The sequence below is a fragment of the Raphanus sativus genome, unplaced genomic scaffold (genome assembly GCF_000801105.2).
Source record: "Raphanus sativus cultivar WK10039 unplaced genomic scaffold, ASM80110v3 Scaffold1774, whole genome shotgun sequence".
NCBI lineage: Eukaryota > Viridiplantae > Streptophyta > Magnoliopsida > Brassicales > Brassicaceae > Raphanus > Raphanus sativus.
In genome coordinates, this window is record NW_026617083.1 from 3678 (window position 1) to 19425 (window position 15748).

Below are 15748 nucleotides of genomic sequence, written 5' to 3' on the forward strand. Positions count from 1 at the left end.
GAAATCAGTTTTGAAAATATATTACAATATATAGAATTTAATGAATAATCTAAAAAATAATTAAAATAACTAACCTTAAAAATAGGAATGGCATTCTTGTTAATTCTTTGAAATATCAAGGGGATGTCAAAATAAAGGCTGTTGTTTTAATTGTATTGATATACTTTTGTCATTGTTTCATCCGCATCACTAAAATGTCTAATAAATATCAAAACAAAAAGGGAGAATGATATAGTTTGAAACTGTACAATTTAAATTTGCCAGATACAGTATCCACAAATTCAAAGCCTACCCAATGTGTTACTCAAGCTGGAAAAAGAGCAACTATGACTGCTAATGAGACTGCCTTCAAATTCATGATACAAGAACACATAGACTCTTCGGTGTATGTCACTCCTTAAATTGCCTTTGATACATCTCATTTGCCATTTCCAAGTTTTCAGTGGAATTCCAGAACTCACCATAAGAAAGAGCAATGTTACTTTTGCAGATCTCATGATTCTCAAGTCCTCAAAAACAAGATTCTGCTGCACATAAACAGCAAAAAAAGAATTTCCAATTAGGCTATACATAAAAATTAAAATGTACCGAATCACCCATCTTGTTTCTATCATGCGTAAACAAGAGAAAAAAATTCAAAATTTGTTACCATCCAATTTTCTGGTAGGCTTTCCTGAAACTACACAAATCCTTCCTGAAAATTTTCTAAACACTAGACAATTTCACAAACACAAGTAACAAGATACTCATAACCAAATTCAAGAGTCTACCAAAGATATCAACATGCCTAGACAGAACAAGACACCAAGCAAAAAAAAGTTTCAAAATTTGTTACTATCTGATTTTCTGGAAAGCTTTCCTGAAACTACACAAATCCTTCCTAAAATTTTTCTAAACACTTGACAGTTTCACAAGCACAAACTACACAAATGAGTCTTCAGGAAGCCCTTCCTATTTAGTTTAATTGGTATCCTAACATTTTGGTTGTTAATTAAATATTAAAATTTCAGGAAACTTTTCCTAAATATTTTACTTGGTATCTAAACTATTTTCAAGAATCTCACATTTTGTTTATACACTATTCTTATTCTACTTAACCGTATATCCTCAGTGTTTGATTCCATTCGGAATCCAGAAATTCTTAATTAGATAGATAAAGATTGCACATATAATTTTAAATAGTAAGTTCAACAAATATATACATTTTTACTAGATATTCTAACATTTAAACTTTTAATTAAATATTAAATTGTCAAGAAGTACTTACTAAATATTTTATTTGCTATCCTAAAATTTTCCTTTTTAATTAAAATTTAGATTTTTAGGAAGAGCTTCCTAAATATTTTAACTTTATTTGGTGATTTTTTATAGCCAATGAATTTTCTTATAGATTTTGATTATGTTTTTTTTTTGAATATTAAGTTCCATTTTTTTTTGAATATTAAGTTCCAATTTTTTTTTGAATATTAAATTCCAAATTATGATAGCCATCCTGAACAAGGATTCACTAACATTCCTTACATGCTTTTGATTCTCTTTGAAAACATAATTATGCAAGAAAACACCCTTATTTTTTTTTTGGAAATCCATCCTGAAAAAGCCAAAAGCTATCCTATATAACATATGTGTTTTATAATGATACCACCAGTGCCGTGCTTGGGCTCAAGGAGACCTAAGGCAAATTAAAAAATGGGGCCTTTTAATATACATAATTTTCAATGTAATAAAAACTAAAACAGAATTTTTTTCTTTCAAAAAAATATTTTTTCAAAATTGCTTCCCACTATTTCTCTTACTATGATAATCAATTTTTATTTTTGTCTTTTTTTTCTTTCCATAAGTATGCTATCAAATCATTATAAAAGAAATTATATATCAAATCAGTATAATCACAAACAAATTATATATAAGGTGCCAAGCTAACAAGAATTAATAGATCAAACTTTTTCCTCCTTTCTAGAAGAATACTACATATATAATATATATGTAAAATTAACTGAGTTTTTTTTTCATTTTGAAGGGTTTAGATTTATAGGGATACATATTTTTTTATCTGGAAACTTAACAACAAAAAAAAATTTACCTTCTTATTTGATAAATAATTAAAGGGGATAAATAAAACTGAAATGGGCTAGAAATGTTGAACCAATATTGAAAACAATAAATATATGCATGTATAACCATTATGATACACAAATTTCTCCGCAAATAGGGGCCCTCAAAATAATATATATGTTGGGGGCCTGTGGCGAAAGCCTTTCTCATTCCACATGAAGCACGGCTCTGGATACCACATTTAACACTTTCTTGATAGAATTTTTGAAAATGCTTCAAGTTATCCTATTTTAATGTTCTCTATTTGATATGTGTTCTCTATTTTTGTAAACAATGAACTCTATTTGGTGATTTTTATAGCTAGTGAATTTTTTATAAATTTTGATTATATATAGCTTTTTTTTTGGAAGATTAAGTTCCAATTTAGGATAGCCATCCAGAACAAGAATTATCTAACATTCCTTATACGCTTTTTGATTCTCTTCAAAAACAGATTTTTTCGAAAAAAAATTATGTAATAGAACACTTTTTTTTTCTCGAAACCCATCCTGAAAAGCCTTTCTTTATAGAATTACTGAAAAGGCTTCAGGATAGCCATCCAGAAAACCACACGAATGACATATTAACAATATGACAAAGTTATAAACTTTCAATTCACTCTCCAGAGCTAAGGCTTGAGACTTTGGCATCAAGAACCGAACCTGCTGATATCAAATTTGTCCTTGTAGCACCATAAGACACTAGGATTGGACTTAATCACAGCCTTTGACAACATGTGGTGAAGGTTCACAATCTGTTAGAGAATAAACACACACGCACACACATAGATTAGTACGGATATGAGTGAAAAGTAGAGAGCTTTGCCGCCGGAAGAAACTTACCCATCCATAGTGAAAAGTCAAGTGATATAATGTACTCAGTGTAAGCTCCGGTCCTGAACCTTCTTGCCGCCAGAAGAAACTTCCCCTTATCAGTGAATGCTGGTGAACAAAAACAAAATTAATAAAAGTATGCATTCAACTTTGACGATACAGAAGTTGATTATTTCCTATATTACTACTATTAAGATTGCAGAGCAAGAAGCTTCTTCGTTATTACCCAAGTCAACAACATAGTCAACTCATCTTATGGGTGGGTGAGAGTCTCTTTCAGTGACCACTAAAGGCATCATTCTCGTGAGAAACTTAGACAAACTTTTTGATAGAAGTCATATTTTTCCAACCAAGATTTGACATAATCAAAGCAAGTCAAAATAAGAGAAAAAAAAACTTTTGGAATTTGCTTACATGGAGTGATGGAGTGAGGGCGAGATACAAGTAGAAGGTTGATGTCCTCTTGTTCCTCTTTATCAGGCACTGATTTGAAAACTCCCTGTGGCCCTGGCTGTATCCATCCCACAGAAAACTCAGAATTTTCAGCAACAAATCTCACACCATTTTCAATTGAAAGCCAAGAAAAGGTTTAGGGGAAACACTAGACCTGGTGAAGAGACTTGTCACCATCCTCTTCAGCCTTATCTCCTCCAGCCACGTGTACGACGTCGACATCGCCTCTATCCACGGATACACGTACCCTCCCCATCCCTCCGGCACCAGATTAAAGTCTGCAAAGTGCGGTTTCCCCTAAGCTCCACGGATCTCAGTTTCCGGAACCTCCCTATCACTTTCGCAGGGCTGACGGAAGCAGTTCCCGATGAAGACTCTCCTCCTGCACCACCGCTGGATTACCTCGGCGATCGAAATCGGAGAGCGTCGTCGCCGTCGCTTCCCGTCGAAGAGATCGACGTTGCGTGAGAGAGAGAAAGGCATTTTTTATTCTTTTTCTTTTTTTTTGTTTGTTTAATTAATTTTAAAACAAGGGCATTATGAACATTATAGCCTTTAATGAATGCTATTTTGTGAATTTCTCTCATTGGTGTCATTTTTGGGATAAAAACTTCAAATGTACTATTTTAGACAATTGCCCATTTAGTTATCATTTGGTATATTAAATTGCATCAATTTTCTGAATTCAACTAATATATTTTATTTAAATATATTAAAAATATGATTAATTTCGTTATTTGTATTTACATTGTTTGTTATCTTAGATATGTAAATATATTTGAGGAAGATTACGTATAACTTAAGATAAATTATTATAACGATAATATTCTAAAATCTCATTCATATATATAAATGGAATATATCTATTTTGTGAACTTTCCTTTTTAATGAAATCATATTATATACATATATTTTCATTTTTTTAGATTTGATTTTTTAACTTTATAAATATTTCTTTTTTATTATATATGTTATTTGGAAATTTTTAAAAGGAAACTAAATAAAAAATCAATAAAAATATTTAAATATAACATTTTTAATTCACTAAGAATATCAGCGTAATCAACTATCATGAGAGTTGACGTGAACGCGACATATAAGAAACTTACTTCTCAAATAATATTATAGAGATTCTCAAAACAACATATATTAAATTATACATAATATTAATAAAATATATATACAAATCTAAGACGAGAATAAAACTACATCAAAATAACAAAATTAATCAAAATTTTAATCTGTATAACAAAAATATCTTCTTTGAATCGTAAAATAAATGTTATCTAATATATCCAAATAATAACAAAATAGTCGAGATATTATAAATCCAAAACTATACGTCTAATTAAAATAACATAATGTTATTTAAAATAAACCATGCATATTGATTACAATATAAACTAGGTGACTCACCCGCATATATATGCGGGAATGAAAATTTATGTAAAACATAAATTGTAATTGAATATTTATTTTTGTTTTGTTTAGTGTTATATTTTAAATTATTTTAGTTAAACCATGTTTTTTTACGAATTTTTGAATTGTGATGTTTAATATACTTTGTTTTGCATAATATTTAATTTTGCTATGATATTTGTTTCAAAAATTCTAGTTCAATTTTAATCTGACGTCTCTAGTTTTTTAATTGTTTGTATGGTTATTTCAGTTATAATTTTTATTTTTATTTTATTTTATTGTCACAAATCACTTAGATAATTTGTAGACAGATGAAATTGATTTTTTTTGTTTAAAATCAGTTTAAAATTTCATTATTCAAAATATAACTTTAGATTTTAAATATACGCATAAACATAAATTCAATTAAAGTTACCTAATGTATTAGAAAATTTTCTTGTAAATATCATTTTTGGTTTTATTTTTTGAAGGCAACATTAAATAAAATTGTATATTCCCTTCTAAACTGAAATACCGATATATGTGGATTAAGAAATATTTAATTCTAAAGTGTTAGCTGGCTCTATTACGTATTACAAATGCTGTGTCGATAAAATATTTACTTAACTAAGTTATTTGAAGTCTTATTTCATTATATATTTTATTTTATGATATTCACTTTGATACTTCATTTATTCAAAGATGAATGATTTTCTATACAAAAAACGAAGGGTCTTTCATTTTACATAGAAAAAGATAACTTTGGTGAATAAAGTAGAATCTTAGATATATTAAACTATTTAAAGAGATTGTTAAAATTTCAAAGAATTAATTTTTTTTTATGTAAAGATATGAAAACCATATATCATTAAGTTGAGAATTTTTAATCATAGAAACAATTATTGATTATAATTAAAATGTGATTAAAATAAATTTAAATAGTAATTATGATGAACAAGTAATGTGAATTTTTTTATTAATAAGATTTCTAAAATTATATCCTACACAAAAATGTTTCTAATAAACGTGACCAATTTTTAAATAAGAATTGTTTTTAATATCTTAAAAGATATTTCAAACTAATTTGACATATTTATTTTAATAATGAGATATATTAGAAATTATCATGTCATAAGTAAACTAATTTAATCAACATGATTTAGGAAAGAAATATAATTTATGAATTTAAGAAAGGGAATTAATTTTTAAATTAAAAATGTTATAAATATAAAAGAAACTATTATATATTTATATATAATATATTATCTTTTTGATATTACATTATTTTGATATATAAAATAATTATTTTTTCTTAAGTTATAGTTTTAGATATATTTTTAAAATAAGTATAGTATATATTATATTATATTCGTTTTTGGTTTATATTTTTAAATTAAATTACAATATTTATATATAAAAACTGATCTTGATATATTTATATTAAGATATTGTATTTTTATATAAGATTCCTTTTTGAGTTATTTTTCTTAAGTTATAGTTTTGGATATATTTTTAAAATAGGTATAATATATCTTTATATTATATTCCTTTTTGGTTTATATAATTTTAAATTAAATTACGATATTTATATATAAAAACTGATATTGACATATTTATATTAAGGTATTGTATTTTTATATAAGATTTATTTTTGAGTTATATAAAAGGAAATTCGTTTATTAAATTGTATGTTTTAAAAATGTTATATATTTATTAAATATATTTCCTTTTTGATAAAAAGGTGATATGGAAACAAATATTCAAAAAGTTAATTTAAAATATAAATAGTGGTATTTTAACAATAAATTTTATTCATTAAAGTTATCATTGTAATTAACTATTCTAAGAATTAACATGAGTGCGACATATAAGAAACTGACTTATCAAATATAATATAGAGATATTTATATTATATTCCTTTTTGGTTTATATAATTTTTAAATTAAATTACAATATTTATATATCTAAACTGATATTGATATATTTATATTAAGATATTGTATTTTTATATAAGATTTCTTTTTGAGTTATATAAAAGGAAATTCGTTTATGATTCTATAATTCAAAATGAGTAGCAGGATATACAATATATTTGAATTTTGTCTATAACAGTTTGTTTTTTTTTCTAAATCAGTTATTTATAAATTTAGTAAAAATATAATAAATATTTCCTTTTTATTATATATGTTATTTGGAAAATTTTAAAAAGGAAACTAAACAAAAAAATCAGTAAAAATATTTAATTGTAATAATTTAATTCATTAAGGGTATCTGTGTAATTAACCATCGTGATAGTTAATGTGAGGGTGATACATAGGAAAATGACTTCTCAAATAATATTATAGAGATAATATAATAATTAAAAATTAAAAAAATATTAATAAAATTATTATAATATAACTAAATTATTATGATGTATTTACTTTATAAATATTTATATCCGTGCATGAGTATAGAAAAATCATCTGGTGTACAAGTGGAAGCTGATCTTTATTTAGCGGTATTTTTCTTCCACACGTAATAGCCTAGTACGATTGTTGTAGTGTGTGGAAACTTCAGTAAAATGAAAAATTCTTGGAAGTTTATTGGCCATAAAACCTAATTACATTTTCTAATGTCCCTGAAGAATAAAAAAAAGTCCCTCAAGAGTACAACATTCTTAGAATATAAAATCCTAAACCAATGGTTGGGTTAAAGACTCATCTCCCATAAATTCTGGAATAAAAGTAGAAAACATAACAAAATAAGTCCAAATAAAGAATGGTATTCCAAGGAAACAAAAGGCAAAAGCCTCAATATGATTTGATGGAACCTTGTACGAGAGGAGAAGCATAGATCCCACCATATGGCTGATATGCCCAAAGAATGTGACACACATCTGGTCTTTAAAAGACGCTCTCACGGCGATTTCCAATAAACCAAACACAAGGTATAAGACAGAGAGGCCTATGACATCGAAAAACAGGACGATATCAAAGCCTCCCCTTGTATAGAAAATCCGAAAAGTTAGCAAAGTGTATGCGGTGATGAGCAAAATATGCATCACTATTGAGTAGACTACTCCCGAAGTCATCCTGCAATTTAGACAAAAGTGAGACATGTATCAAAATCAAACTAAACTTGCTTCTGAAGTAACAGATAAACAGAAGACACTCACCTGAGGATAAATCTTAGTACACGCTTCCACATGTCTTGTCTCTCTACGAGAAAGTCATCCATCTAAAAAAAGAAAAAAAATAGAGTAAAACATCAAAATAATGACTCCCTTAGTTCAACCCTAATTTTTTTCTAAAGAACCCCAAAATTAAGAATCAAAAGATAAGAGCTTATCAACTAACTCACCGGCAAGAGGATAGGGACAGCAACAGACATAGCAACGCAAGAAGTGACGGTAGTGACCTAGAGTCTGTAGTGCAATGCAAGCCCTTTGTTCTGAGTTTTGATGAAAAACTTAGTATCATCACATACGTATTTATATGTAAATAATATTAAAAGTAGACAAAACAAATCCAAGTTGGAAAAGGAGTTGCAGTTATATATTTTTTCTTCAAATACACACGAAAAATTTAAAATAACTATTTCCAGTATTTCCTTATAATAAATAAACTTTCCTATTCCTTATAAATAGGGCTGGGCAAATAAACCGAACCCGAAAATCGGAACCGAATCCGATCCGGTAAAAATGAATCCGAACCGATTCGAACCCGACATAAAAACCGAATGGATGTTGTTTTTTGGTATTTCGGGTTATGGGTATTACCCGAACCGAACCCGAATCTAAATGGATATCCGAAAGAACCCGAAACATTTAAAACCTCAAAATAATCTATACCAAACATAATCTCAATTCATAATATGTATTCAAAATACATTAAGATATATTGAACATCTGAAATATTTTCTATTACATAAAGGTTGGTGGTTTTAATACATGAAGATTGATGATTAAAGGTGGCCGTTGAATTTTGAAATATTTAGATTTAGATTTAGATTTGTTTTCAGTAAAAAATGTTTCTCATTTCATGAGGTCGTAGTTTTCGTTTTATGATTTTCCTTTCGTTTGATTGTGAATGATCATGGTTGATGCTCCTTTCTTATTTTTAAATCGATTTTATTTATGTTTTGGTTACAAAAAGGTACAAATTAGGTATTCGAAACCAAAACAAACCAATTTTACTTATGTTTTGGTTACAAAGTAGGTATAAATCAGATATTTTTAAACCAGAGAACCGATTGGGACCCGAACCCGAAAGTACATTGGGTTGTACCGGTTCTTTGAAGATTTACTAACCCCGACCCGAACCCGATAGAATCCGAATCGGTCCCGAACCGAACTTTTAAATAATCCGAATGGGGCTGATTTTGATAAACCCGAAAAACCGAAACCCGATTGGATAAAACCGAAACCCGATTGGGACCCCGAATGCCCACGCCTACTTATAAATATGAAAATTTCCTATTTAAACAATAAAATTTCTGTTTAAGAAATCATAAACCAAAAAGGATCACAATTATTCACATCTATATATAAGATTAAACTCTCTTATATTTGGTCACCAAACATAATTGCTTAAAATCAGAAACTCTCTCATACAATAAAAATATCAGGTACGTTTCTGTTCTTGATATAACTTTAAATTGTTTTACCATTATCCTTGCTAGAGATTGTCATAATTATCATAAAATATGATGTTGCTGTGTGTAAGTTATACACAAAAAAGCCCTTATGTCAAAAAAAAAGTTATTAGCACAATTATGTGTGTTGGTTCCTATAGACGATATAAATTTGGTTATGCACTAACTTATGCTGTCATAGGTAAGTGAATGCCAACGTGAAATTATTGTTACTTCAGGGATCATCCACCATGTTCAGCTCACAGGTCTTAAACCAAACACATTGTATCAATACCGATGCGGAGATCCGTCTTTGTCAGCAATGAGCGAAGTGCATTACTTCAGGACAATGCCTAAGTCTACATCAGAGAGTTATCCCCACAGGATCATTGTGGCTGGAGATTTGGGTCTTACTTATAATACATCAGCGGTTCTGACTCATATTCTCTCCAACCATCCTGATCTTGTGGTTTTGATTGGAGGATTCAGCTATGCTGATACTTATCTCGCCAATAGGAGCAAACTAGATTGCAGTTCTCGTCGGTGTGACCAAAACAGAACCAGTTCTGGTTGTGATTCTTGTTATAATAGTAGAGAAAGTTATCAGCCTCGCTGGGATTATTGGGGAAGGTAAAACCAAGATTCTTGTTCTTGTGGTTGTGAATTTGCTAGTGGTTTAATCATGGAGTTGTGATGACAGGTTCATGGAGCCACTCACGGCTAGTGTTCCGACCATGATGGTAGCAGGAGAGCACGAGATTGAGCCGCAGTTCAAGATTCGCATTCTCTTCGAACGAAAGTGGTTCTTTCTCTCCATTGTACTATTCCTTCAACGCAGGAGGAGCTCATTTCATTGTACTTAATGCATACACACCACATGATTACTCATGTAATATTTCTCAAAGTTTTGATTTTTCTTTCTTTTAGGTTTGAATTTGCTTTAAAATGGCTTTTTTTTTTCCTTTCTTTGGCAGCTGATCAGTATATTTGGCTTGAAAGTGATCTGAGGAACATAAAAAGATCAGAAACTCCATGGGTGGTTGCAACTTGGAGTCTGCCTTGGTATAGTACATTCAAAGGGCATTACAGAGAAGCTGAATCCCTGAGGACAGACCTTGAAGACTTGCTCTATAGCTACCAACTGGACATTGTCTTTAATAGTCAGGTAAGGTGCTGTTTAGTGTTTCTTTCCTTCTAGGTTTGTGTTCGTTTTCACTAATTCCCACAAAAAAAAGAAAACTGGATTAGGTTGATGCCTATGAGAGATCAAACAGAGTCTATAACTACACGTTAGACCAGTGTGGCCCAGTTTATATAACAATCGGTGCAGGTGGAGCTGGGAAACTGGAGACAGAACATGTAGATGACTGAGGAAACTGTCCAGGCCATTCTCAGAGAAACTCGGTTGGATCCTGTAGTTTTAACTTCACGTTAGGACCTGTAAACGACGAGCTTTGCCCGCTTAATCAGCCAGACTACAGCGCGTACAGAGAGAGCAGTTTCGGTATCGGTATGCTGGAAGTAAGTCTTCTCTCTCATCTCTACTGCTTGTTGTTCAAACCTGCTGAGATTAATTAGTTCCTTGGGGAACAAGCATGCTTTAATCTGTTGACTGCAAATAGTAGGTTTTGCTTTTTTTTTTACACCAGAAAACCGTGGACCAAGTCACTAAGTCAGAACCGGTTCTAGTGTACCATACCAATATTAACCAGATGATGTTTATAGTTAATTGCTTAGAGGGGTTTATTTTTCCTACTTTTGGCGTTTTTAGGTGAAGAATGAAACGCATGCATTGTGGAGCTGGAACCGGAATCGAAACTTGTATTATCTCGCCGGAGACGTCATATATATTGTACGTCAGCCTGACATCTGCTCGGTTTATAACTAAACCAAGTAGTTAAACCGGTAGATTTTGTAACGTTTTTTTACTTAGTCATGACCTTGGAACTTTAGATAATTCGTTAGATATTTTTACATGAAAAAACAAATTTCAGATAAATTTAAAAATTAGTAAATTTCGTGCAATTTTATTAGAATCTACAAACACAGTATAAATTCAGAGTTGAGAAGAAGATACACATAATCTGGCTGTAATTGACAGCTTTTAATTCTGTACTTTTGCTTGTTTAAGTGATTCAGTTTGGTTTAAAGTGTTCATCGTGTAGTTTGTTGCAATGGTAACAGAATCTTTACAACTTTCATTACCTCTTAAGAGAAGAAACTAATTTCCAGTTACTTTAGGAAGAAAGTTAGTAAAAAAACAAATAGCATTATTTTAAAATTGGATACAACCAACTGTATGCCCAAAAAAGAAAGAGATATAACAGTACTGTCTCCCATTTCCTACATTATTTAAAGTCGACAATCCTTTCATGTGTTTCTCACACAGCAATCTAATTTTCGGGTTGATAAATTAGAGTTTTTCTTTTCTTAGTTCAATTTTAAAAAAGAACAATATGGGTATGTCTATGAAATTAATTAAGGCAGTTATTATATATATGGCTCTTATAATGGTGTTCTTCACTCTTGCAACAATCAAGATCAATGCAGAAGATGAGATAAGCTACGAAGCTTTATATGAAAATGAGGTACTAGGATGTAATCCAAAGTATCTTGCAACTTGTCTGCCACATAAGGCCAATTGAACGATGTGAGTTTGATCCGAGGTGCGCGGCACGGTTATTTTAATGTTTTTATCTATAAAATAATATTGTTCGTCGAATGTTTATATCCAGTTTTTAAATAATAAAAATGGTGTTTAGCGGATATGTTGAATTGTAACAATTATTATAAAGCTTCAACACCTTTCTATTTGTTGCAAGTATTATCTTCAGACACGACCATTTTACATTTAGCAAGCTACTACGTATTTATAGAAAAAGTAGAAATATAGCTCTCAACCAAAACAAGTCTACGTTTCATAAACAACCACCTCCTTATAGATATATAAAAACTTTAGATCAAATTCTGTGTTTTACTTAGTTTTATTCGAAGAGTGATGTTGTCTAAAAACCTGAAGATTGTTGTGTCTTTGGCATTTTTGGTTGCAATGGTTCTTGCAGCAATTAAGACTACCGAAGCCAAAGTAATACGCTGGTCTGGATTATAAAAATATGGTTGTTGTTTGCAGAATTTGTTATATTCTTCTTTTTTCTTTTGTGAAATGCAGAATTTGTTATATTCATATATTGCAATATGTACTATTACCTTTTAATTAATTCATTCTTTAAGTAATATGTACGTATAAGCACACACAAAATTTATGAAAGTAATCATCAAGCATTTGCATATTCCAGAGTCCACATTCTCGCAATCTTCTCGTAAGCGTTCCGGTCTTGCAGGTACACCTTCACGGCAGGATTGCTAGGAACAAATGGCTCGACCGGGTTCGAGAGGACCGAACATATGGATAAGAGTACCAAATCGATCCTCAAAGTTGGTGACCATTGCGACCCCAATATATCGATACTAATTACTCCATTTTCGTTGATGTTAGGATGAAATATCTGAAAATTAATTAAAATATAAAAATTTGAACCGGTTATTCCAAGATCAAACCGGATATTAAACATAACCGAAAGACTACTTAAACCGGGATTTTCCTACCTTGGTGTTGAATACGATCTTGGGTGGTTTGAATGGATATTTGGTTGGGATGTGAACAGAGACGGCGAAGACACCGTTTTCGAACGGGCAGTCCTCCGGTCCGATGAGGTTTGCTTCCCACCGGAAAACATTTGCCGGCGAAGCCAACCGTGAGATGACGTATGTCTTGAGTATTTCATCTTGCATTTGTGATTCTTTCAAGAGCCTCTTCTCCCCACACCAAGAAACCGATGATTCTTTAGACTTAGGTTTGTTAGATGCGGCGGCCCGAGATGTATTTCGCCGGAAACTTAAAGTTCGAAATATTCCCATCTCTCTGTGTGTTTATTGTTGCAACCTTGATCTCTCTCTCTCTTACATTCAGCATATATATATAATATAGTATAAAGATTACAGCAGTTGCGTATTAATCACCTTCAAGTTTCAACAACTATGAATAGTTGAAAAGGATATATAATGCTGAATGTATAAACTACACGGTGGATTCTACGTTTCTTTTCTTGGATAAAGCACTTTTTAATGGAAAGCTGATACAAAGGTGGTCGCGTTTTTTACCCATTAGCAAACGATTATTTATTTTAAAGAAAAATCATTTTAAATATGCAAGTAACGATATTTATACCTCAAATATAATGTGTTTGATTTTATCTGTGTGTTCCACTCTTTTATTAACTTTATTTATCTAAAATCATGTTGTCACATACTGTTTTATATTTTTTCTATATCGTTATTATATTTTTAATAAAATATAACATTTACAGGATTTTAAATTTTATATTATTTTAAATTTAATTATTATTATTTTTACATTATATAAGGTAATGTTATATAAGTAATCAGTTTTAATAATTCGAAACTAAAATGACTGATTTAAATATTATAAAATTAATATAAATATATATAATGCAGTTTTATCTTCTTTTGATACATCTTAGGTTATCAAAACCAGTTGTTTAACATATATATTTTATTTTTGTTTAACATATATTTGTTATACCGATTTGATTTGCTAGATCTGCATTGTTTCATTTGAGATCTTAATTAGTTTGGATAAAAAATTTAAATTTATTTATATTTTTCCCATCTCACCATGCAGATATTGTAATCAATAATTAACGCCTAACTTCCTGAATATTTTTATAAAAAACTACTAATGAATTATTTAAATAACAACGACACGAATTAACAAAACTAAACAGTTTTAGATCGAATGAAGTTCTTGCTGGTTTAATACTAAAAACTAGACGGTGGCACAACTTGAATAACGTTTCACTGGTGACATATGCATCGTGGATTTTAGTTACAAAAGGCAAGTGCGAATCACCAACACATTTCCATCTAAAAGAAAACAAAAAACAAGGACACTTATAAATAAGGAATATATCATATTATTAACTGAGAATATATTTATAGCCAGCTTTGGATTCTTATGCAAAATTAGATATTGTTTTTTGGTTTACATGTTAAATAATTAGAAGTAAGTTAGTTATATAGAGTTTAAACACGAAATGATGTTTATAATATCGCCGGAACAAATATAGCTGTCGCGTGTAATATAAATTTGAATTACGGGAGTCATTATACAAAGTAGTTTCCATTCCACTAAGAACTCTGAGCTGGATCACACTATATGTATCTTCTATATAGGCTTAGTATTCATGAATATGTTAATATCAAATATGTATTTTTATTCTTGAAACAATGATGCGCTAATGCATGCTGAATAATCTTGACGTAATTTAATTGATGTAATTTGTATCTTTATCAAAACTCGAACAAGAGTAACAATTGTAAATTGAATTTGGTTCGGTTCGATTCGATTCTATTTGATTCTATTCAATTCTCTATTATTTTAGTCAAATAAACCCTTATCATCGTTGAAACGAAATTATACTACTAACTCTAAACAGATATTGAATATTTTCGAAAAAACTCTAAACATATATCTTTGTAGTAGATTTAGGTTCCGAATGATAACAATCCAGTGTTAAATAAACAGTACAATACGGTGCAGTTCTAACAATTATAAAAACGTATAAATATATAATATATGTAAAGATTTTTATTATTGTTAACTGCAGTGCAATTAGAAACATTATGAATGTTAATCTATAGATCTAAAATTCGATGTGGCTTGTGCCAATGGTAACACCATAATTGATTGATGAGCTCTGAACACTGGCTGCAAGTGACGTGTCCATCAAATCATCGGTCATTTCAATAGGGTTTGTAGAAATTATCGCAGTAGCGTGGCGTCAGTGATGAGCCGTCTACTTGTGATTTGTCTTGAGTTTTTGAATATTTTGAAAAGTCGAAAATTACTCCCTTAATGCTTTTGAAAATCTGACCATTTAAATAGACTATAATTTTTATAATAATTAAATTTAAGAATCTAGTAAAAACCCAATCTGATTAGGAAACTTCTTTTTTATTTTACAAACAACTTGTGCAACTAAAAAACAAAGAAAACATATATGTTTGTTTCAACTAAGCGAAGCCAATATATAGTCTCATCCTCATCCACACACTATCTCGTGCATAAACCATTGGGTTATATTCAACATTTACTAGATTGGGGTTTATTCAAATAGGACTTTTAGAAAATTTTGGCATTTGATTAATCTTTTGTTATTCAAATACTTCATCCGTTTCAATATACTTGATGTTTTAGAAAAGTTTTATTGTTTCATAATAGATAGATGATGTTTGCATAAATCTATGTAATTTTAACTTTATCAAAAACTGTGTAA

The 15748-nt window shown here is 29.9% G+C and overlaps 3 protein-coding genes and 1 pseudogene across 3 annotated transcripts; 1 reads left to right on the forward strand and 3 right to left on the reverse strand.

Moving 5' to 3' along the window:
- Positions 1-2492: 2492 nt before the first annotated feature.
- Positions 2493-3864, reverse strand: LOC108843988 (tubby-like F-box protein 7). Its single transcript, XM_018617167.2, has 4 exons — positions 3535-3864; positions 3342-3438; positions 2937-3035; positions 2493-2848 (listed from the first exon to the last, which is right to left on the reverse strand). Exons 1-4 carry the CDS (start codon positions 3634-3636, stop codon positions 2808-2810), a joined length of 339 nt encoding a protein of 112 aa, XP_018472669.1. The 5' UTR covers positions 3637-3864; the 3' UTR covers positions 2493-2807.
- Positions 3865-7377: 3513 nt separating this feature from the next.
- On the reverse strand, positions 7378-8232 carry LOC130504740 (uncharacterized). Its single transcript, XM_056999369.1, has 3 exons — positions 8121-8232; positions 7936-7997; positions 7378-7852 (listed from the first exon to the last, which is right to left on the reverse strand). Exons 1-3 carry the CDS (start codon positions 8148-8150, stop codon positions 7453-7455), a joined length of 492 nt encoding a protein of 163 aa, XP_056855349.1. The 5' UTR covers positions 8151-8232; the 3' UTR covers positions 7378-7452.
- A 1232-nt stretch (positions 8233-9464) lies between these two features.
- LOC108845399 (purple acid phosphatase 13-like) lies at positions 9465-11364 on the forward strand (annotated as a pseudogene).
- A 1013-nt stretch (positions 11365-12377) lies between these two features.
- Positions 12378-13361, reverse strand: LOC108846402 (SUMO-conjugating enzyme UBC9). The gene is made up of 2 exons (XM_018619629.2): positions 12999-13361; positions 12378-12898 (listed from the first exon to the last, which is right to left on the reverse strand). Exons 1-2 carry the CDS (start codon positions 13308-13310, stop codon positions 12668-12670), a joined length of 543 nt encoding a protein of 180 aa, XP_018475131.1. The 5' UTR covers positions 13311-13361; the 3' UTR covers positions 12378-12667.
- Between the last annotated feature and the right edge of the window lie 2387 nt (positions 13362-15748).